At 51.0% G+C, this 22,359-nt stretch overlaps 1 protein-coding gene across 3 annotated transcripts in view; it reads left to right on the plus strand.

Annotated features, from left to right (window-relative positions):
• The window catches only part of PRKCA (protein kinase C alpha), a 407,772-nt gene that overhangs the window by 343,392 nt on the left and 42,021 nt on the right, over window positions 1-22,359 (plus strand). For all 3 annotated transcript variants that reach the window (XM_047708148.1, XM_047708150.1, XM_047708149.1), the window contains exons 9-13: window positions 8,192-8,329; window positions 9,388-9,561; window positions 11,938-12,029; window positions 14,625-14,687; window positions 15,662-15,800. In XM_047708148.1, coding sequence (XP_047564104.1) covers window positions 8,192-8,329; window positions 9,388-9,561; window positions 11,938-12,029; window positions 14,625-14,687; window positions 15,662-15,800 — 606 coding nt within the window. The remainder of the gene's footprint in view (window positions 1-8,191; window positions 8,330-9,387; window positions 9,562-11,937; window positions 12,030-14,624; window positions 14,688-15,661; window positions 15,801-22,359) is intronic.

A 22,359-nucleotide genomic window follows, 5' to 3' on the forward strand; every position in this document is an offset into this window, starting at 1 on the left:
ATACAGGGCATGTTCGTTTAGGGAGAAGATTACGGAAGAAACCCACAGTTATTCATTTGCCCCTATAGTTGGTCATTGTTGGCCTGTCTGCCCTTGGAATCTTAGAAGTAGAACCTTCTATTGTCATATTCTTCTCTCTACACTTTGGAAAACATCTTTGATAAATATATCCATCAAAGCCCTATTTTTCTGCTCTGCTAAGAGATATAAAATTATTGAAGACACATTCACAAAATAAGTACGAATGGACACATTTACAACAGAATGTGGTGAAGCATGATGGTATACCTCAGAGGGTTACCCAGATGCTCCACAATTCTAGAATAAACCCACCGGGAGACTCGGAATTAGGGTTAACTCTCAGCTTCCTTACCGTAGAGAAACCTTTGGGCTTGGCTTCCTACTGAGGGTAAGTTAGCACCTCTCGGCAGGACTGCTAGTCTGGGTGTGATCATACTTGGGGGCTGGTAGTTTAGGACTGTACACTTCCCCGTGACTTTATTGTCTGTCTGTTTTCCCGCATAGCAAAGCTAGTGCATCATCATTATACAGAATTCACAAATTGCAGACTGTCTGTGGTGTTATGTTAAACTGATTGGAATTGGCAGTCCTGTAGGTCAGACCATCCCAGCTCAGCCGGATGCAAATGGTCCAAATGCCAATGGTCCAGCCTAACAGAGAGTTGACGTCGACCACAGTCCCATCTCTCATAGACTTCCCATGCCGTAGTTCAGCAGATCCAGCTCCCAGTTTTCACTTGACACCCCATCTCCCATAATGAGCGGCGTACGGAGAGTCCCTGATCACACACACGGACAGCTCTTCAGACAAAGGGGTTTCACACGCATCCACCCTTCAACCCCAGCCTGGGAGAATTCGGATTTGCAGTGGTCAGTTTCACTCTGTATGATGTGCTTTACAGAAACTCACCGTAGGTGTCCTTGAGATTTGTGAACACCTTCGATGATTGCAGGCTGTTAGGGCTCTTGGTGAATGTATCTGGGGCATAAAATGAGATGCGTGTCGATTATTAGGAAATTGTCCAAGGAGGAGAGCACACTAAGTCATGGTCTCTTCCTGCATGGTTGTAGCCCCTGAGGGAGCTACAGAATGTTGCTCCCGAAAGCGGAGAGCAGCTGGGGCTGAGACCCAGTTCGTTTCCTACCCCAGTGAGGGGGGGGGCACAGAAGCAGGGAATCCCACAGGAAGCTGCCACGGCCTCCCCACAGGTCCCGAGCTCCTGCTGAGCCCGTCTGCAGCCTTGACACATACCCGTAATCACAGGGTGTCTGGGCCATGAGTCACCCCAGCAGAACCCTGACCCTGGTGACCTGCCTCTGCTCACAGAGGCCTTCAGTCCATAGTCAGGGCACAGGTGGAAGCCAGGAGCCGGAGGGAAATGCAGCTTCTCCTTCCCAGGGCAAAGGAAAGAGGACCGCAGTGAAGGATGTGATGAGAGGCTCTGCACTGCATGCTTTTGCAAAGGATTCCTCATTTCAGCTTCAGCATAGCCCAGGGATGCAGAGGTCTTAGCACGACTGTATGACAGATGAGCAGTCTGACGCCCAGAGAGGCTGTATCATCTGCCCAGAGTCACACAGCCCAAATAGGTAAAGCCAGGATTTGATTTAAACTTTAGAATCAAAGTCTGGGGCTCTTTCAGAATTTGCCATTGATTTTCTATGATAATTGAAGATTATTGAAGATGGAAAGGGTCCCAGGGACTCTGAAGGGACTTCAAACTGGGAGAAACATTCTGACTGTCTTAGACTAGCACATCTGACACATGCACAGGACTCACTTGAGGGTCTTGTCAAACCTGCATGTTCCAATTCCGCAAGTCTGGGGTGGGGTCCAGGCATCTGCTTTCCTGGCCAGCCTTCTGGCAGTGCTGGCACCGCTGATCTACAGACCGCACGTTGAGTAACGGGGAGCTAGCCACAGTACCTTTGCACTGCAGGTTCCCTGGAGGAAAGGCTACATCATACTGCTCTGATTTCCCTAGCATCTGGCCCCATGTCTGGGGCATGACAGACACACAGATACTTGTGGAATAAATAGTGGAATGTTCTCAATTCACCAACAAGGACCCCTGAGTCAAATCAAAATGTGTCCTGAGCAGGAACTCAGGATTTGGAACTGACCAGCAAGGAGCATGACCAGTGGGCTCATGGGTGCTTCCCATCTCAGCCCCAGTCGATGCCCTGCCCTCCTCTGGATGCAGGGCTTCGGGAGACATTCTGCCTCTCCTTTCGGGGTGTGAATCCCCATTTGCGCACGCAGCCCAGCAGGGCGTCTGGCCATGCAGGGCGTGTTAGCTGCTGCAGGAAAGGATGTTGGCCCACTTATTCTGAGGTCTCCTTGGGTCTGCTGAAATCTGTACTTAGGCCATCGGCTTCAGCTTTATCCCTGGACATACACTGATTTTATTTGTGCTCCTGGTGAAGTCTGAATTACTTTCATGACAACGGGTTATGCCGACAGTACACAAGCTGAGAAGGAGCAGTGTCTGTCCTGCCGGGAGACCCGTTGTCAGACAACCCGCTCAAAAGCTCAAAGAAAGGAACCGTCAGCCCAGAAGCTCAGTGTTGGTCTTCCCTCGGATCCCAGCGAACTCCAGGACCATCAGGACTTGTCACTGGAGGAATATCCCTTCAGAGTAGCTTCCGAGGGCACGGTTTCGGCTTGCTGGCCCAGCTAACATGTATTGCGTGGCCTTTGGGGAACATCACCATGTGGCCGAACTCCCTAAAGGCAGAGGTGCCCTCACAGCCTTTGTCTGTGGCTGTGCCAGCATGAGCGGTGACTGCTTGAGGGAAGGAGTTCCCATTGTACTTGAACATCTAAATGCAGTGTCCAGGGGCCGCCCTATGAAGTGATGAACCCAGTAAGAGCTGCTTTCCCGTATGAACGTCTGGCAGATGGCTGCCGGGTATTGGCTACCAGCCAATGACTTGGCCTCTTCAAATTCTGTCGTAGCACTCAGTGAAGATGTATGATTTTGAATGAATGAATCAACCAACCAACCAACCCATCAGTGAGATAGTGAATGTGCTGTTTTGTGCCCAGCACAGTGCCTGGCCTAAAGACACGTAGATGAGTAAGATGGTCCGTGCCTTCCAGGACCTCACGGTCTGATGAGAAAAGTCAGCAAATCCTCAGAAAAATTCATATGTTCATTTAGGTTCCCCTGATCGGTCAGTTCTATCACAGGGTTTTGAGAACACAGGGTTTTGGGAAGTGATCCCAAGAGACCTGGGGTGGGGGGCAGGGCAGCAGGGATGGGATCCAGGGAAGGGAGGAAGCCAGCTAAGGTAAGGGCATGGTCGTTATCCAGGTCATAACATGGTGGACAGGCTGGAGCCCAGTCTTGCTGAGGAGCAAGGGAGATGGCATGGGACCCACTTCCTTGTGCACCAGTCAAGGCCATGACTTCCTGGGGTGCCAGCGTGGGCATTTCAGGACTGCCCTGCAGGTGTGGCCCCAACAGAACCTGCAGGCAGCCTCTGATGTGCACAGGGGTGCAGAGCCGAAAGCTCCAGGAATGTGGGCTGGTCATAGGCCATGTCTCCCCAGGTGGGAAATCCCAGGAGGAAGGAGGCATCGAGAAGATGGAGAGGTGGTGCGTGAGCTGGATTTGGTGGATGAGCAAGATAGCAAGGCCCTTGCGGGAAGAGCAGCCAAGACTGGAGACTGGAACAAAGGGGCCAGAGAGTTGTGGGACCGAGGTCAGAGACAGAGCTCATAGCCACGGGGCTCTTCCTCATCCTTTGTGACAACTCGGCCTTTTTCTGTCCAGCAGATGAGAAGCCAGGGAGGCAGGACAGGGTCCCTCCAGGGGATGTACTAAAAGGGACGTCACAGAAGTTGGGACCCTAGAGCCCGGGCTGCCTCGATGGAGAGGTGGTGAAGGACGCCCTGAGAAGAGGCCAGATTCTGGACCTAATCTGCTGGTTGATTTGGCACAACCTGCTAATAGATGAGCTGTACAGTGTGATTGGAAGAGGCATTAAACAAACACACCATAAATATTCCCAAGTCACCCTATGCACTGTTGAGAGCAGGGCTGTGGGAGGGAGAATGGCAGCCAGTCTTTGGGGAGGGGTCCTCTGAAGAGATGACAGTCATGCTAGAGCCTGCAGGTGGGGAGAAGTCAGCCTGGGAAGGGGTGGGGGACTGCACACCCACAGCATGGGGCGGCGGTGGAGGATGAGGAGAGGCAGGGGGAAGGGGCAACGAGGAGGGGATGGCCAGAGGCTACCTGAAAGTAGACTGGAGGTGGAGGCTGTGTAGACCACCCTCCTGGGGGTCGTCTGCTCGCCACCAGTCCCCAGCTACACAGCTGCTAGAGTAGCCACTGGCTGTCTCCTCCAGCTGTGCCAATGATTAGACCCAGGTTGATCGAGGGACTTGCCGAAGTCAGGCCCAGACCACTGTGGTTTTGGTCTCATAGAACTGACTGCCTTAGAAGAGTTGCTTTTGCAGACTCCACAGGGGCAAAGGCCGTCCCACAGCCAGACCTGCCCATGGCAGCAGGGAAATGACTCCAGAAGAAGCTTCTGCAGGGAAATATGGAAGCCACGTCTCTCTGGTCAGAAGGATAGCTGCACGAAGCCCCCCAGGCTGCTCTTATCTCAGGGATGCCAGGAGCTGGGGAGAAATCCTTCTCGTCCTCTGGGCCAGGCCACTTTCTGTAGGAGAATGCACCCAGTGTGGCAGCCTGGCCCGTCTCCTTCCAAACTATCCCCCTGCTCTGCCAGCCACATGGAACCCAACTCTGCTTCTAGCTGCAAAAACACGAAAATGGAATCTGCCCAGAACAGGGGAAGAAGCCAGTGTCCTTCCTCCCTCCAGCTTTCCCTCCCAGGAGCAGGAGATTCCTTTGTTGACATTCCTCCCAAACCTCATGGATTGATTTCAGAGCGGAATCCCAAGATCCTGCTGCATTCGTGTTCAGAAATACTCAAATGCAAAAATGCTTTCCTTGCATTTTCATCCCTTTGGGTAAAATCTTTTCCCCGTACCTGGACTAAGGTCACAGCGCAAACCTCCTTTGCTGGGTTATGGTCCACAGTGAGGGCAGTGTCTGCTGCGGAGGTCCGTCCTTACAGCAGCCCACCATCCCTCTTTCGCTGTCTGTGGTGCTGAAGTGTCAAAGGAGGAAGGAGCAGGGACTCTAGGACTTCACAGGAGTGGAACCTCTGGTGAGGAACCCCGCGCTTTAGATGGATGCTGGGTGTCCCTGGACAGCCAGGCACGATCACAGCCTCACCCAGGTGAAGACACTCTTAGGCTGTTTCAAGCGCCTCTGAACACTGAGTCCGTCGCGTGGGGGCCTTTTCAGAATTTACCGTGAAGTTCCTGACAAAATAAAATGAATCTCCTCGTGCCTCTTTCGATAACGTTTCTTTTTAAAAAATCAAAAGAACAGGATAGAGTGGCATCCTTGGTTTTCTCATCTCACACTTGAACTTCCTGATTGTTCACTGCAATGTCGACGACACACACCAGAAAGTTTTTCAACTTGGAATCATTCCTACGGCAGATGTGTGGAGTGAAAGAGGAATTCCGCTCTCCGCCACCTCCGTTTTGATCCTGGTCTCTACCTTCTAAATGATTGAGTTCTCCTTTCCAGCTTCTCTCTAACAGTCATGAGACCATCTGGGCAAAGCATCCCTTGATGGGGACCGAAACTACCCTCTCCTGCAATAAGGAATACCCTGTGCCAGCAAGACCCCCACGTGATTGAGCCCCAAGACAGTGATCAACTTGACCTTCACTGCCTAGCTGCATGAATGCACCTACCGGCCTCTGCCCCGCACTTTCCTTACGTAGTCCTGGGAGTGCTTTCAGCACTTTGGAGATGGTCTCTGAGACACTAGTCCACTGTCTTCCTGGTGCTGGCCTCCCTGAAGTAAATTACTTTCTCAGTTCACCACCCCTCGTTTGTCTGCCTTTGGACTTTGTCAGTGGCAAGTGGTCGAACCTGGTCCATCTGAGACCCCCGGAGCCAGGTGCTCCTGCATTCCTGCTTCCTGGCTTCCAGGGGACGGGGCTGGCCCCGCAGTTGAGGGGGGTCCTGATGTAACACTAGTGGTTATGTCTTAGCTCTTTCTCACAAGTCTGTCTAGACATTCCTTCCATCCTCTGTCAAAGGGGACAATACGTAAAACTACGTATTACCGTAGTTCAGTTTTTTGTCTTTAAAGAGTGTCCATGTATCCAACGACCCCCAGGTTCACGCGTGTGTCCCTCCAGGCACTGCCAATAGAGGAATATGGTACAGCTGTATAAATGCTTTCAGACTCGAAGCAAAAATGTTAGGGCCATCCTTCCCCCACGTCTTAAGGTCTCTGCAAAAAAGTGGGGGCCATCTCTCCTCCGTGTCTTAATGTCTCTGCACACATGGATGTGCTCAGTTCAAGCATGCATCCAGCCGTGAGGTTTGATCTTTACACAGACGTGTTGTTTTTATCACAGGAAAGCATCCCCTAACAGCACAGCCTCTGACGAACACACTCAAGCTTCATTTCCTCATTCAGCCAGAAAGTAGAGCACATGCCCTGTGCCGAGCCCCGTGTGAGGCCTGGGCATCCAGAGATGGCCCGATCCGCTAATGCAAAGACTCTTCTCCAGAGCCTGGCACAGGGTGCCTGCGCAGGAACTCAGGGACGAAGGGCCAATGCTGCTCTAAGGGAATATGGGTGATTCTTCAAAAACCGCCTCTGCTGTTAAGAAAAACATGTCATGGGGCGCCTGGGTGGCTCAGTGGGTTAAGCCGCTGCCTTCCGCTCAGGTCATGATCTCAGAGTCCTGGGATCGAGCCCCGCATCAGGCTCTCTGCTCAGCAGGGAGCCTGCTTCCTCCTCTCTCTCTGCCTGCCTCTCTGCCTGCTTATGATCTGTCTGTCAAATAAATAAATAAAATCTTTAAAAAAAAAAAAAAAAAAGAAAAACATGTCAGATCCTCTGTCTTCCCACAAGAGAGAGCTCTGGTCACAAAGCAAAGCCCAGAATGCCTTCTTTATATCGTATACCTTCTTTTTCATAACCACACAGACTTGAGTGATGTCCTGGCCCCTGCTTGGAAACTCAAAGCCGCACTTAGGTCTGCTGCGGGTGGTGGGGGGTGGTGCGGGGATTACCCTATCATTTAGAACATTTAGAATGTATCCAAAGCCACAGTCTTCACCCTCGGGCTCAGAGCAGTGACAGTTGAGCCACACTGCAGGACCTGGCCTTTTCAGCAGCTGACTTGTCCAGCAGCTCGTGCCCTCACCATCAAGCAGATGTTCTCCAGGCAGAGTTGCGGGGAGATTCTCTGTGGGCTCCTTTGCTGAGTGTTGAGACCTTCCCAAATGATGCCATTAGCCTTTCCTTTTCGGCTGAGCCTTCTTGCTCTCCTTGACCTTTAATCCGAGACTCTAACTCTTCAACCAGAACAATGAGGGTGTAGTTTCTCCAGCACCTGTGTGTAGCAGGAACCTGGCTTATAAAAAAAAAAAAAAAAAAACACACCTTTTGGTAACTGACAGGTCACTGATCAAGGATGCTTCAGGTTCAGAGGGTGCTGGGTGTTTGGTGTGAATGTAGGTTCTCGTGCACGTCACCATTTTCCTGAGTTCAACTCTTGACTTAAAACAACAATAACCACAACAAACCCTACGTTCTTACTATGCCTTTTAAAGTAGCAATAAATCATCCCCACAGCTTGCCGGTTAAGAGGTTCCTTTCCAGGAAACCCCTTTTTGCTAGGATACAGCTCTCCTTTATGCAAATGAATCTTAAATTGGAAAAATCTACAAATAAGAGCGTCAGTGCACCATTTATTTTTTTTATTATGTTAACCATCGTGAAGCACCGTCTTCCCCCCAGAAGTTAATTTCTAAGTCCCAGAATGAGAATCAGCCTGCTCTTGACAGAGTCCCATGACTTGGTAAACAATGTAAAGGGTTGTCTCTTGATAGGTAAGGGCAATTTTTTTTTTTTTTTTGCTACTTTGCAAATGTTACCCCTAGGGTATATATACCCACTGACTTTTGAATAAGTATTTCATTGCCCTGTGATTTCTTTTCTTGCCCGCATCCCCCCTCCCACCTCCCAGCTGCCCTCAAGCTTAGTTAAATGCTTTCTGTCACTGTTTTTCCTGGGTAAAATGACCTTTCAATTTCCTGTGTGTGCTTTTTGTTTAGAAAGCCAAGCTTGGCCCTGCTGGTAACAAAGTCATCAGTCCTTCAGAAGACAGGAGACAAACTTCCAACAACCTGGACAGAGTGAAACTCACCGACTTCAATTTCCTCATGGTGCTGGGGAAGGGGAGTTTTGGAAAGGTAAGAGAACAGTTTGTTGTCTGGGGACAGGGGGAAGGGGTGAGGGGAGGGGCAGGGGGGATTTGCAGAGAATGCCTGGGATCGGGGATGGGGTCTGTGCTCCCTGAGGTTTCCAGAGCTGTCCTTGGGGTTTCCCCATTCTCTGTACTCCTTTCTCAGATGCCCCACCCACCACTTCATTTCATTAAAAACAACTGTACTCAGAAAGCTACAGAGAGTTCACTGTGTGCCCCTATTTCCATGTTGAGAACAGAGCATGTGCTCTGAAACATAGGTTGAATCAATAATTCAAATCAATAATTTTCACATCTAAATATTAGAAGTTAATTTGTGGAGTGCCTGGATGGCTCAGTCAGTTAAGTATCTGCTTTCGGCTCAGGTCATGATTCCAGGGTCCCAGGATCGAGCCCCACATCAGGCTACCCACCGGGGAGTCTGTTTCTCCCTCTCCCTTCCCCCGCTCATGCTCTCTCTCGCTTCTCCTCTTAATCAAAATAAATAAATTTTAAAAATCTAAAAAATAAAAAAATTAAAATTAAAAGTTGATTCGCAGTGAGCGAATGTAATAGCTGAGAGACGCTGAACAGAGTTTCTTCAGCCATGAACCTATTTGTCTGCATTTGGCTTCTCTGGCCCCAAATCTCACGATAGATCCAGGAAGTGCTTTCCAATCCTATCGCTTTGTCTTGGCTCCCGACTCGTGAGCGCAGTCACATTTTTGCCCAAAGGATGCTCCAGAAAAACATGCCTACTCAGGCCAATGCTGAGGACCACTTCGATTCCTTCCCGCAGCCACCATAGCGCCACCATGTGGCCAGAGCCTGCGCAGCGCACAAACCCGGACAGCTTCTAACTGTCCAGTGCTGGCGGCATTTTCTGTGCACTGCCATGCGACATTTCAGGATTGGCCCACGAAGCGGAACTTGATGAATATGTGCATAGCCCGTGTTTACAAATGTGCACCAACTGAACGGCCGCCTGACCAGGTCCCCCCACCCCACCCCCAGCTTCCAGAGGTCTGCTTCGAAGCTTTCAGGTTGCCTTTCGTCTGCCCCCAGGTGATGCTCGCTGACCGGAAGGGCACAGAGGAACTGTATGCCATCAAAATCCTGAAGAAGGACGTGGTGATTCAAGATGACGACGTGGAGTGCACCATGGTGGAGAAGCGAGTCCTAGCCCTGCTGGACAAGCCCCCGTTCCTGACACAGCTACACTCCTGCTTCCAGACCGTGGTGAGTCCCCCAGGGCTGTGCTGTCTCCGTGGCTCAGCACATGGCGTGCTCTTAGGGGCCACCCCTGAACCAGCATTGTAAGCATCTGAATCAACCTTCCTCCAGTGGAGAAGGCTCCAGAAAGCCTCTCACTCTCATGCCACTGGTAAACTTGGGGAGTCCTCTCTCTGAGATGTGCCCCACTTACAGGCTTGGCACTAATTCTATTTAATTCAGCAAACATGTGTACCAGAGTTTTCCATCTACTGGGTCATGTGCTAAGACTTGAGGCTACACCACCAATAAAAGAACCCACAGTCCTGGCTTTTGAAGACCATGGATCCCGTTGCAAAGCATAGCATTAGAACCCAGGGAAACTTGATCTCCAAAACGAGTATGTTCTTATGCACTGCACTTGGCAGCTTGGCAGTCTGGTCTGTTTTGTACAGCCCATGAGCTCTAAGAAATTTTAGAGGAGGAAAAAAAAAAAAGAATGATATTTTGTGACGTGTAAATTAGATGAAATTCACATTTCAGGGTTTGTGAATCATTTTCTTAGAACACGGCCAGGCTCCTTCATTTTCCTGTCATCCAGAGTGGCTCTCCTGTTTCACAGGCAGAGTTGAATCGTGGCAAGACACACCCAAAGCCTAAAGTATTTACTGTCTAGCCCTTTACAGAAAGTCTGCCGAGCCCTGTCTTACAGTATAATGAAATAGAGGACGAGAGAGTTCCAAAGCGCTGATCAGCCCCTTTGTGGGGCCAGGGCCCTGGCATGGAGCTTGCTGGTGGCCCGCGAGAAATATAAACATTTCGAGGGTACCATTGTCAGGCATGCCCAAAGACAGGCCCGCCACCCCCCGTAGCTCCCCTTTTTAGGATGTGACTCAATGTTCAGTAGCTATAATTATTACTGTTACAATTATAATTATTTTCAACTTTCTGCTGGCCAGAAAATGACTTCTGTTTTCCATCTCTCTTTAAAAATCTCCTGGGAGGCCCCCCTCAGTGCTCTTGGATTTTAGAATCTCCACATGACCCTGACCATGGAACCGCATGGTGTCGGGGGCGAATCATGGGCTGCAGAGCAAGGCGCTGGCCACTGTGTGTCACCCCGTTGCGGGTGGCACCGCCAGCGCCTTCTCCCAGTAGCACCTAAGTAGCTCCTGGGAGGGAAACGCAATATGCCAGGCAGGGAGCCGTGTCTGCGGATCCCAGCCCAGATCCCATCCCCCGGCTACACTGATGAAGCTCCGGGAAGCAGCAAAACACGGAAATAAAGATGGAATTAAAATTCATCACAGGAAAGCTAGTGATGGAAGCTCCGGGAGCTGTTTCCTGGATGCTAGCAACAGCCTCATCATTTTTTTTCCCTCCCCGTGCGACACTTTCATGTTTAATAACGTCTGTGAAATGGTGACATTGTCTAGAAATGAGCAGAGGTCGGCTTTCACCTGGTTGTGCTGTGCTGTGAGCTGCTTGGCTCTTCAACCCCATCGTTCCCCATCTACCCCACTGCAGTGTCCTCATAAACATGCAGCTTTATTGGGGTCCATGAGGTACGCCCTCCGTGGGGCCGACATTGAGCACACCAGTGATGGAGAAAATAAAAAAACAACATTTGGGCCTATTACGGGTGCAGAAGCACATTGCATTAGCCTCTTCCCATATAGTCCCCTCCCCCACAGTAAATACCATTGAGGATTTATAATTTAGGAGCCCAGCCTGACTCACGAGACTTGTTTCCAGAAGCTTCCAGTGGAAACACATGACTACTACACCACTGAGTGTTGCAAACCAGCAACACTCGTTAAAAGTAGGGTGCCTGGGTGGCTCAGTGGGTTAAGCCTCTGCCTTTGGCTCAGATCATGATCTCAGGGTCCTGGGATCGAGTCCCACATCAGGCTCTCTGCTCAGCGGGGAGCCTGCTTCCCCCTCTCTCTGCCTACCTCTCTGCCTACTTGTAGAGGATCTCTCTCTGTCAAATAAATAAATAAAATCTTAAAAAAAAAAAATTAATAATTGGCCCATTTGGGTTCTTCACACCACCCTTAACGTAGTCATGTAGTACATGTGCAGGAAAAAGGGGAAGAGCATTTGAGGCCTTTGCTAAGGTAGGGAGCGCCCGGAACCGGAAGGGGACCGCCATGTGGACAGAAAGCCATTATTTCAGAGTTATGTTAATGACTTTATACATCCCAGGGCCCTCATGCAATAAGGTTTATTACTTAGGTCTTATCCGGGAAGAAAAATTTTGCAGGGCTCCACCGAGCAGACCTGCCAGCATGGCCCACGGTTGACTAACTAATGAGAAAGCAAAATACAGCCCAGAAAGAGTGAAGGAAGCTTCTTGGCCGGTGGCCAAGCCCTGCTCACGTGTTGAACCTTCGTCTTCAGGACCGGCTGTATTTCGTCATGGAATACGTCAATGGTGGGGACCTCATGTACCACATTCAACAAGTGGGAAAATTTAAGGAACCACAAGCAGTGTGAGTATTTTTTTTTTAAGTCCCTTAATTTAGACAGGCCATGGGGACCACTGCTGGGTGAAATACGGGAGTGGGGTTTTCCCACCTTGGGGCCAAGCACCGTCTCCTCCCAAGGGGCAGACTTCTTGGTCACCACTTCCGAAGGGAGGTTCATTCTACATCCGGTTGGTTGGAGACGCTGGTGTATCCCCTGTCACCCATTCTGTCACCCATACCCCCTCACTGACGGAGTCGGCCACTTGTTATTAAACAATTGATTATGGCACAGTCACAACACACCGGGCACTGGGGGTGGGAAAGACCGTCTGCCCTCCGGGAGCTCAGCACCTGACCCAGGGCAGAAGTCACTCGCCAGTCGTACCGTGTACCTGTAACGTTAGAGGTAGCACGCGAGCCCTGGAGAAGGGGGGAGGAACCTCCTCAGGAAATGCCCTAGTCAGTGAGGAGGAAGGTGGTTTGGGATTGGGGGTGCAGGGGCTCTGGGTGTTGAGCTTGATGGAGGGCCTGGCTGAGGCCCACAAAAGGCTGGGGAGGGCTTCAGGGGGACTCACAGCTTCAGGCTCAGCTTTCACAGAGCCCGGTGACTGAGAGGGGAAGGCGGGGGGGCAGGAAGAGTAGGGACTGGTGCAGCGGGGCTGGTGAAGGTCTATGTAGACGAGAAAGAATGGAACCTTCATCAGGCCTTGACCTTGGAGCCAAAGAGGAGGAAGGGTCTTTGAGAAATGTTCTGGAGGAAGAAAAGCAGAACTCGGTGTAGAACAGAGAAACCTCTTCCGGTGACACCTCATTTTCGGTTTGGGAGGGGGCAGCCGCCAAGGAGGAGACGATATGGAGGAGAATCATGAGCTCCGTGTGGAGAGTTCCATGGGGATGCAGGAGGCAGCCGCAGAGGGGAGAGACACAGCCCTTCGAAGAGAGGACCTCGGTACCTGAAAAAGTCACCCTGTTTTCCAGGGGCCAAGAGGTCACAGGACACACAGCAGAGGCAGACATATACAAACAGCTATTTCTGGGGCACCTGGTGGCTCAGTCAGTCAAGCGGCTGCCTTTGGGTCCGGGGATCGAGCCCTGCATCGGGCTCCGTGGTTGGCGGAAAGCTTCTCCCTCTCCCTCTGCCTGTCGCTCTGCCTACTTGTGCTCTCTCTCTCTAGCTCCCTCAGATGGATAAATAAAAAATCTTTTGGGAGGAAAAAACAGCTATTTTATTTTTCTTGGGGAGTATGCCTCATGGGCATGCCCCCGATTAATCAAGTCACCAAATGTTAATTGGATCCTGGCTGATGTTCATTGTAAAAGACAAAGGTAAAGAACTTACGGGCGGGGTGGCTTGACCCGTCTTAGGGAAGATTGACTGAAGGCAGAAGAAGGCATGTTTTGGTAGCAAGCTGAAAAAAATGCAAAAGGGAATTTTTTTTTCTTCATTCTCAGATTTCCTTATTAATCAAACACATGAACGCCCATCAGATTTTTGTTATTGTTGAAGGGGGATTTTTTTTTTTTCTATTTAGATTTTTACTTCTCAGTTTTCAAGAATGCCTATCTTTATCCCGTGTCTTAACTCTGTTAGTTAGAAAGCATCAAAATGCTCGGGTTGAAAAGTAAAGCTTGATGACAGAGCTGTAAAGAGCTAGTAGCAAAATAGCCACCTTACGTTATAAGGTGACATCAAGGTGTCTCGTCCAGCCCTCTTACGTTGTATGTTTGTGGTGCTAGAAGGGTCTTATTTTAAAAAATACAGAAGAGCTTGAAAAATCATGTAAGTCACCTGCAATCCCATCGTTTTCCCTCCCCCATCCTGTCCCTCCCCTGCCGGCCCTCAGGGGTGCCCCCCTCACCCCTCCCCATCAGAGTTCTGTGCCCATCACTAGAGGTTGTTCTCCGCTCGTGTAGACATTGCACGAATTTCAAGCCTCCCAGGTATACGATGTTGACACAGACAACATTGTGGATTCTCAGACTTCAAAGATTCCTAAATCCTATGCACATTTGAAAACCTCTTTTAGCATTTACTCTGAGTTTATTATGAATTATTTAAAAGGGTAAACTCGAGCCTGAATCATGGCGTGTGTCCCATTTATCAGAGCGCTTGGGATGGGGACGGTGGGCGGGGAGGAGGGTTGAGGACACCCGCTATACGGAGCACATTTGCGCAGTCTTCTGCCCCTCCCAGGGGATCGCTGCCCTTTCAAACGTTAATGCATTCTGTCCAGGAATAGGAAAAGGGACCTTTTCTCCACTCTTCCCCAGTCCCGACACAGAATAGTCTAGCGGCCAGTCTTTAAGAGATTGTATTGGAGAATTCTTGTAAGCAGTAAATTAACTGTCCACCGGAACCCAGACAAGAAGCTCTTGTTTCCAGACAGGTAATAAACCTGTCTCTCTGACTCATTAGCTGCGAAGTTCCTCGGGGAGGTGGGAATGATAAAATAGCCAACGGAAGGGCTAGGGGTTTGTCATCCGTAGGCTGATGCTGATTTCTGAACCGTCCCTGCGTCCTGCATTCTTTTGCTTCCTTGATGCCTAAACCGGAAGGAACAGAATATTCAGGAATCCAGAGAGCAAGCCAGCAGGCCTGACGAACATTTTCTTTTGCAGATTTTATGCAGCAGAAATTTCCATTGGATTGTTCTTCCTTCATAAAAGGGGAATCATATACAGGTGCGTGTTGAAGCTGCGTTGCCGGCGGGGCACCCGGGAGTTTTCCCGGACCTCTGGACCCCCGTGTGCCTGTGATTCTGTTGGCGGGGGTGGGGGGGGTGGGGGGGACTTAAGTCACGTTGTTGAGGACCCTCGAGGTGACAAAGACCTGCCGGCACCCACCTTTGTCTTCAGCCTGAAGGCATATCAGAGCCACTCTGATCTCCGGGCCTCAGAAGATTTTGTATCTCATTTCTGCTTCCCACAAGAAAACATGCTTTTCTCTCCACCGACAACAACTTCCTCTGCCTTTTTTTTTTTTTTTTTTTTGGAATGGAAGTCAGGGAGCAGCAGAAACTGAATTTCTGTTACAGAATTTCTGTTATAGAGGCTCGGCAGGAGAAGAACACGGGGAGCTGGGGAGAGGCAGGGGGGAAAACGATTGAGTTAAATTCTTCAAGTAGTTAGCAACAGTCAAAGTCTAATGCCGAAGAAAGGAAGATGTCTTCCAGGTTTAACTGAAGAGTAAAAGGATCTATGGCACCAGCCAGAATGTAAGGGACACATGTATGTGACCCAGCAAGGTTGTCCTGAACCTGGGATTTGGCAAACCTGGTTGGGTACCAGCCCCCGCACCCCGCTATGTCTGGGAGCCTAGTAAATCAAACGGCTGGGAGCTGCCCCAGACCTGCTAAATTAGAATCTGGTGATTCACATGCTCGGCCAAGGTTGGGGATCACTAGTCCAACCATGTAGTCATTTATTTGGTGTGCATTTATTATGTACCTACTGTGTTCTAGGCCCTACAGTAGACTCTGGAGATTTCAGAAACTAAAAAACAAAACCCAGTCCTTCCTGGTCCCAGCTCTCCTAGGACTCGTAGTTAATACACCGTTGAGGTGACAGCTAGAGAAAGATCCTTGTGTCTCGCTAGCTCCGGAACCAACCGTACGATGTCCTGGGAAGGATGCTGATGCTCTCCTGCTTCCTTGCAGGGATCTGAAGTTAGATAATGTCATGCTGGATTCGGAAGGGCATATCAAGATTGCTGATTTTGGGATGTGCAAGGAACACATGATGGATGGGGTCACCACCAGGACCTTCTGTGGGACACCGGATTACATCGCCCCAGAGGTAGGGACCCTGATTTTCCTTGGTTTCCAGACCAGACCTTTCAAATCACAAATACAGCCCCCTTCCTGGGGGAAACCCCAAGCAAATCAGCAAGACAGTGACCACAAAATAGGCTAAACTAAATAGAGCAAAATAGAAAACAAGTATGAGAGCTCAGTACATGGTAAGGGAGTGTCTCATTCTGTGGGACTTTGCTTTGTAAGCTGGGTGTACGGTTGATTGTGTCTCTTACACGGTCATCATCAAGACAATTTAAGCTACACTGTTGGGCAGAGAGGGGGGATATTGCTTGTAAAAATGCTCTGCTTGGGAAAACTGCGTCAAAAGGTGGATCCAATGGTGGCTTTTTCGGAAAAGCAGAGTGATCAGTGCCCTAAATGACCCCCTGGAATTGACCAGGGTGTTTGATCTAGGAAGAATATTCCAGTGTGGTTGTAAGGGGAGTGGTTTCAAGACGTGTGATCACAGCAGTCGCCATATTACTTCATCTTTGTTACAATCTTTTTGCTTTTGACGATTTATTCGTTTATTTGAGAGAGAGCACAAGTGAGCTAACAGGGGAAGGGCAGAGGGAAAGGAGAGAGAGAATCTCAAGCAGACTCCAAATGGAGCCTGACCCAGGGCTCGATCCCGCAACCCCGAGATCATGACCTGAGCCGAAATCAAGAGTCAGGCAGGTAACCGACTGAGCCACCCAGGCACCCCTGTTATGACACAGTCTGAGTGATTTTCATCCTATTGCGAGCCTACCTACATGCCCGTGACTGGGTGGGTTATAACCCTGGGTCGCTATGTAGCCAACTTTCTGTGCACACACAGCCCGGTGGATGAAATGGGGTCTTCCCAGCTGAGCTCCAGCATGGTCTAAGCTAACAGATACATTACCCCAACCTTCCCTCTCTGGACGCTCTCCTGTTCATGTTAGCAGCTGGCAGCTCATGCGGTATTTTTTTTTTTTTAAGATTTTATTCATTTATTTGAGAAAGAGACAATGAGAGAGAGCATGAGCAAGGAGAAGGTCAGAGGGAGAAGCAGACTCCCCATGGAGCTGGGAGCCCGATGCGGGACTCGATCCGGGACCTCCGGGATCATGACCTGAGCCGAAGGCAGTCGTCCAACCAACTGAGCCACCCCCGTGTCCCTCATGCGGTATATTTTTAACCTGTTGCCCCACACGTTTGTCTTCGAGGCAGTAGGTGTGACATGAGCTTAGGAGTCAAACCAACGTGTCCTTCAGGTCTGACTTCTTCACAGTCTGTGGGAACTCAGGCAAGTGCCTTAGCCTCTCAGCTCCCACATCCACAATGGCAAGTTAGGAATGATAATATCCTCCTTGTAGAATTGCGCTGAGGACAGAAATGCCAAATCCAGTGTTTTGCACCCAGTGCTATGCTCCGTGGCAGCCAGTGGTCCACAAGGAAAGCTTAATTTTTTTTCCCATTGTTAAGAGGTTCCTTGTTTTGTTTCTTATCTGCCCAGACAGTGTGGGAACACAGACTTCGAATATTTACTTAGAAACTTAAATTCTCCGGGCGCCTGGATGGCTCAGTGGGTTAAGCCGCTGCCTTCGGCTCAGGTCACGATCTCAGGGTCCTGGGATCGAGTCCCGCATCGGTCTCTCTGCTCAGCAGGGAGCCTGCTTCCCTCTCTCTCTCTCTCTCTGCCTGCCTCTCTGTCTACTTGTGATCTCTTTCTGTCAAATAAATAAATAAAATCTTTAAAAAAAAAAAAAAGAAACTTAAATTCTCAATGACGTGGCCAAAGGTGACATGGTATCTTGATACATACCTTTGGGTGGGGTTGTCCCCCAAAGAACTCACGTATTACTGTCTCCAGGCTTAACGTGAGCTTACATAGTCCTCAGACATGAAGAATGGGGAGAGCATACAGTAAAAATACAGCTTCCTGATGCAGGATTTATTCTGACGCCTCTGCCGGCTGACATGCATTAAGCCAACTGTGATTATGAACTGCGTCTTCTCCGTTTAACACCCACCAGCTGCTATAAATGTGTGGTGACAGGGAAGGAAGCGTTTTTTAGGAATAAAGGTGGTTTGAACTTCTCTCCAGTAAGACCGATCTCTGAGATCAAACAAACGGCTTCCTGTGTTCAGTAACACTCCAGCCACGTGACATCACCAGGGACAAGGGCATCCACGTAGATGAAATGTTCCAAATAATGGACGTTCGTTGTCTTTTTTTTCCCCTAATGTTCTTCATTGTATCAGTTTCCTATTGCCGCTACAACAAGTAACCATACAATTTGTGGACTAAAATACAAATTTATTATCTTACGGCTCTGGGGTTTCGAAGTCCAAAATCCATGGCGCTGGGTCAAAGTCACGCTATCGGCAGGGCTGCACCCCTCCAGGAGCTCTAGGGGAGTCCCGTCACCTTGCCTTTTCCAGCCTCCGTGTGGCTACCGTCCGTGGTATAACTTCTTACCATTTCTGATTTATGATCCCACCTGCACAGCCTCCCTCTGGTAGGACCATTGTGATTACCTGGGACCTACCCAGATAACCCGGGCTGGTCGCTCTGTCCCAGGATCCTTAATCACACCTACCAAGTCCTTTTTACCAGATAAAATTACCATAGCCACAGATTCCCGGACTAGGGCGCACACACCTTTGGGGAAAGGCCCGTCCTGTCACACTCATAATGGTGTCCTGCATGACCATATTTGATAAGCTCTTCTAACATAATCTGGGTAACTTTTTTTTTAATTGTACTCATTTGTGTGTATGTTTGTTTAGTTCTGTGTACCTCGACCACAAGTGTAGATTCCCGTCTCCAACGCCACCGTCAAGAAACAGTTCCGTCCCTCCTCTTGGCCTTTTAGAGCCACACCCACCTCTCCCCAACCCTCCTCCTGTCCCCATTCCTGCCCCCCAGCAACCACTCACCTATTTTCCATCCTATGACTTTGTCGTTTCAAGAACGGCATACAATGGAGTCATATGGTACCTAATCCTTTGAGATTGGCTTTCTCATCTGAGCACTTTCTAGAACTTTCTAGTCATCCTACTGGAGTGCACGTCCACCACCTGGGCAGGTGGTGGACTTGCTTAAACATCCTGTGCCTCAGTTTCCTCCCCTGTAAAATGGGGATGATAACGTCTACCCCTTAAGGTTGCTCTCTGTGACTTGGAGTATCGTCGGGCCCCAGGCAAGGTCGTCCTGCTGTGGGTGTTGTTCTATCTTGACCCGTTTGCTGCACAGTGTGGGGGCCTCTTGTGGCCTTCTGCTGCAGTCCCCTTCATGGTCCCCACAGCATGACTCAGAAGAGGTGCCCAAGGCAGTGAGGAATGGCCCACGGCCACCTTCCTGAGAAACCCAGAAGCAGGTTTCCCTGCTAGACTCAGGCCCCCAGCAGACACGGGGACTGCCCACCCCACAAAACCACCGTTCTGCTCCTAAGTGACTCGTGCGTCCCGAGACTCACTGTGCCCAACAGGGTGCCGCTGGGACAGTCTCCACCGGGGTCCGGCCCTCGACACACTTCACAGTGTGGACGACATGACGCTCAGGTGAGCAGAAGCCCAAATCCGTGTTTCAATTTCGGTTGACTTTCATCGCAAGCTGTACCACTTTGGGAACTCGATCAATAATTTAGGCTGTTTTTACCTTCCGCCAGCATTTTCCCCGTACTGATCTGGGAATGTGGCCTGTGTGGCCACAGGAATAATTGCGGTGAAGAAGACCATCCTGGGTCCAAGCTTCCGAATTTGCTCAGAGGTTAACATAATCCTGTCCTCTGTGTAAATCTTTCTGTCAGGCAGAGGCAAAAATAATTATCTTAGCTGGTATTTTCCCAATAGGCAAAGCAGAGGCTTAAATATTTATGGCTGTTTGTTTAAAAGCCTTGAAACAGATTAATACTGTGGCATCTCTTTAACCAGGGAGAGGCGCTAAGGCAGAAAGTGTCGCTAAGAGACAGGATTCTGGAGTTGAGCTGGACACCCGCAAAGGGGGCACTCGTCAGGGTCTAATTCCTGGACCCGACCTCACGGCCTACAGCCTGCGCCGTGCTTTCACACAGAGAGAATTCTTGGGGGTCAGTGCAAGTCCCTGAGAAGGACACACAGAAGCTTCCTTGGGGTTACTCCCCCATCTGAAAGCGATGTGGGGAGTGTGCGGGTCAGACCCCTCCCAGCAGCCGAGCACCAGGCTCCGAATCCCAGCGTGGCCCACTTTTTCCTGGGAGAAGGGGAGACGCAGCAGGGATGGGCTTGCTCTGAGTCCCTCCTGGCATGGTGGGAGCAAAGCCTTTGGAAAATGTGCTGTGCGGAGTCTTTGCGGTGGTGGGGCGGGGCATGGTAGATCACACCCATGACGTGGGGACTGTCCACGCTGTACCAAGCCCGCTGAGCACATCTGGTTTGTCACGTTGCGTCTATGCACAGAGCTTAAGTGACTCGCCCAAGGTCACACAGGCAGAGGTGGGATTTGGACCTGAGACGTTCCGGCCCCAGCTCCCAGACGTACATTCTGGCCAGTTACTGCCCCAGCTCCAGAGAGAAGAGAAAACTCTGCAAGCAAACGAGCACTGAGATATTGTACAACATGGATGACGTCTTCCAGGAGCTCATCCAGCTCACCTGGAGTCAGGGACCTGAGTCATAGACATCTTCACTGCAGTCCATGACTCGGGCCAGGATCCCTGCTGGTACTACTGAGCAGGACCCTTAGAAGCCACGGCCGGCCACCAACAGCAAAGCCCCTCTCCCACATGAGGCAGCAATCAGCCAGATACTCGGTGCACCTGCCAAGGGCCTGGCATGCCCAGCAGGAGGACAGAGCCCAGCGGGGACCTGCGAGGGGGGCTGGAGCTGGAGGTGGTTCAGAATGGGCCACTGCCACCCAGGAGAGCTGCAGACTGAGAGATGGGGATGGTTCCCCTTGGCAGGAACAGATGGTGCCCCAACATGGCTGAGGGAATGGTCTGTGGGCACGCGTGCTGTTCCCACAGCCAGCTGGCCGTGCGCAGATGGATAGGCTCCTGGGAGGGTCGGGGAGCAGGATGGCTTCAGAGAGCTGGAGGCCTGCCCTAGGGGGCTATGGCTTCTCCTTCCATCCCTATTGGAAGGGCAGCCCAGTCTTGCCTCTGACCACCTCCAGAAGACTGCATTTGTACGTAAAACTTGCCTACTTGTTCAAAGTAAGAAGTGTATGTCAGTAAGATTCAGCCAGTGGGCCACCAGCTGTGACCTTTTCTGGCAGGGGTCAGGGGTCACATCTGGAAGGAATCACATTTTAGGAATGGGAGGAGAAAGGGAGGCCAAGGGGCATCCAGAGAGGTGGGAGAACTAGGGAGCCAAGTCTTGGATACCAAGGAAGGTGAGTGCTCGTGAACTCAGAGATGGCTGGGGACTGTGCAGGTCAAGGAGCTGGGAGTGAGGAGGGAGAGGGAATCCGGCCCGAGGGAACCAGCCATCCCTAACGTGGCAGGAGCGGAGTGTGAGCGCCAGCAGCCGGGCTGGGACCATGTCTTGGGGGAAGGGATGGTAGACAGACAGGGGAAGGAGGATGGTCACTCCTAGGGAAGCAAGATGAAGGGAGCATCGACAAGGCTGGGAAGACCTTGGCGTATCTCTAGGCCCATGGGAAAACGCTCAGGGAGGGGGAAAGAGAAGACAGAGAGGGAATAGCCCAGGCCAGAAGGGAACGGGATAGGGAAGCAGGAGGAAGGAAGGAAGCTGAAATCATACTGGCTAGCTGGCCTTTTCCAAGGGCAAGGCCAGGACGTGTGGAGCGGGGGCCCGGGGCTGGGAGGGGTGCTCCTCCCACATCCACAGGCGGTGACACGCACGAGGCTCCTAGACGTGACTGAGCAGGTAGTAGGAACCAGGGAGCGAGGTGAGAGCAGGGCTGAGTGTCTGTCAGAACAGGTGAATCCTAAAGAGTATTGAGACTAGGTTCAGTGCGGGAAGGCGAGAAGGGGTGGGGAGGAGAGGGCCAGAAGGGCAGGACATTGCCACAAGAGCTGAGGAGGGAGTCCGTTTCTGAATTAAGCATCTTGGAGGAGCCCGGGACCCTTTGCTGTCTGCCCCCCTCTTCTCCTCCCTAACCTCATCTCTCCCCTCACCCTCTACCCCTCACCCCTTTCTCTCCAAACCCACCCCTGTACTGATTTCCTTACCATTCCCCAAATTGGCAGGGCTCTCCCATCCCCAGGGCTTTGCTCTTCTCCTCCCCTCCACCTGGGACATCCTTCCCCAGCCGCGGGGGTTCCTCCTGCATCTCAGCTTGGATGCCCCCTCAAGGAGGCCATCTTTCCTGGTGACTGTTCAAACCTGCAGACCTGGGTCCCCGCCCCCGCTCTCCTTCCACGGCGCTCATCACCCTCTGACAGAGCACGGCATCGTGCTCTCACGTGAGTGTCTCTCTAGCCCACTCGGCCCCCCAAGGCAGGGCCTTTGTCTTTGGTTCCCTGCAGAGCCCCTCGCAGGTGGGTCTGGGACAATCAGGTGCAGCGTGGAGGAGGGGGCCGGCAACAGAACAGAGCTGAGGGCTGGGGAATTGAGGGGTCAGGAACTCGGGCAGGGATTGGTCTGAT

The sequence above is a fragment of the Lutra lutra genome, chromosome 16 (genome assembly GCF_902655055.1).
Source record: "Lutra lutra chromosome 16, mLutLut1.2, whole genome shotgun sequence".
Lineage (NCBI taxonomy): Eukaryota > Metazoa > Chordata > Mammalia > Carnivora > Mustelidae > Lutra > Lutra lutra.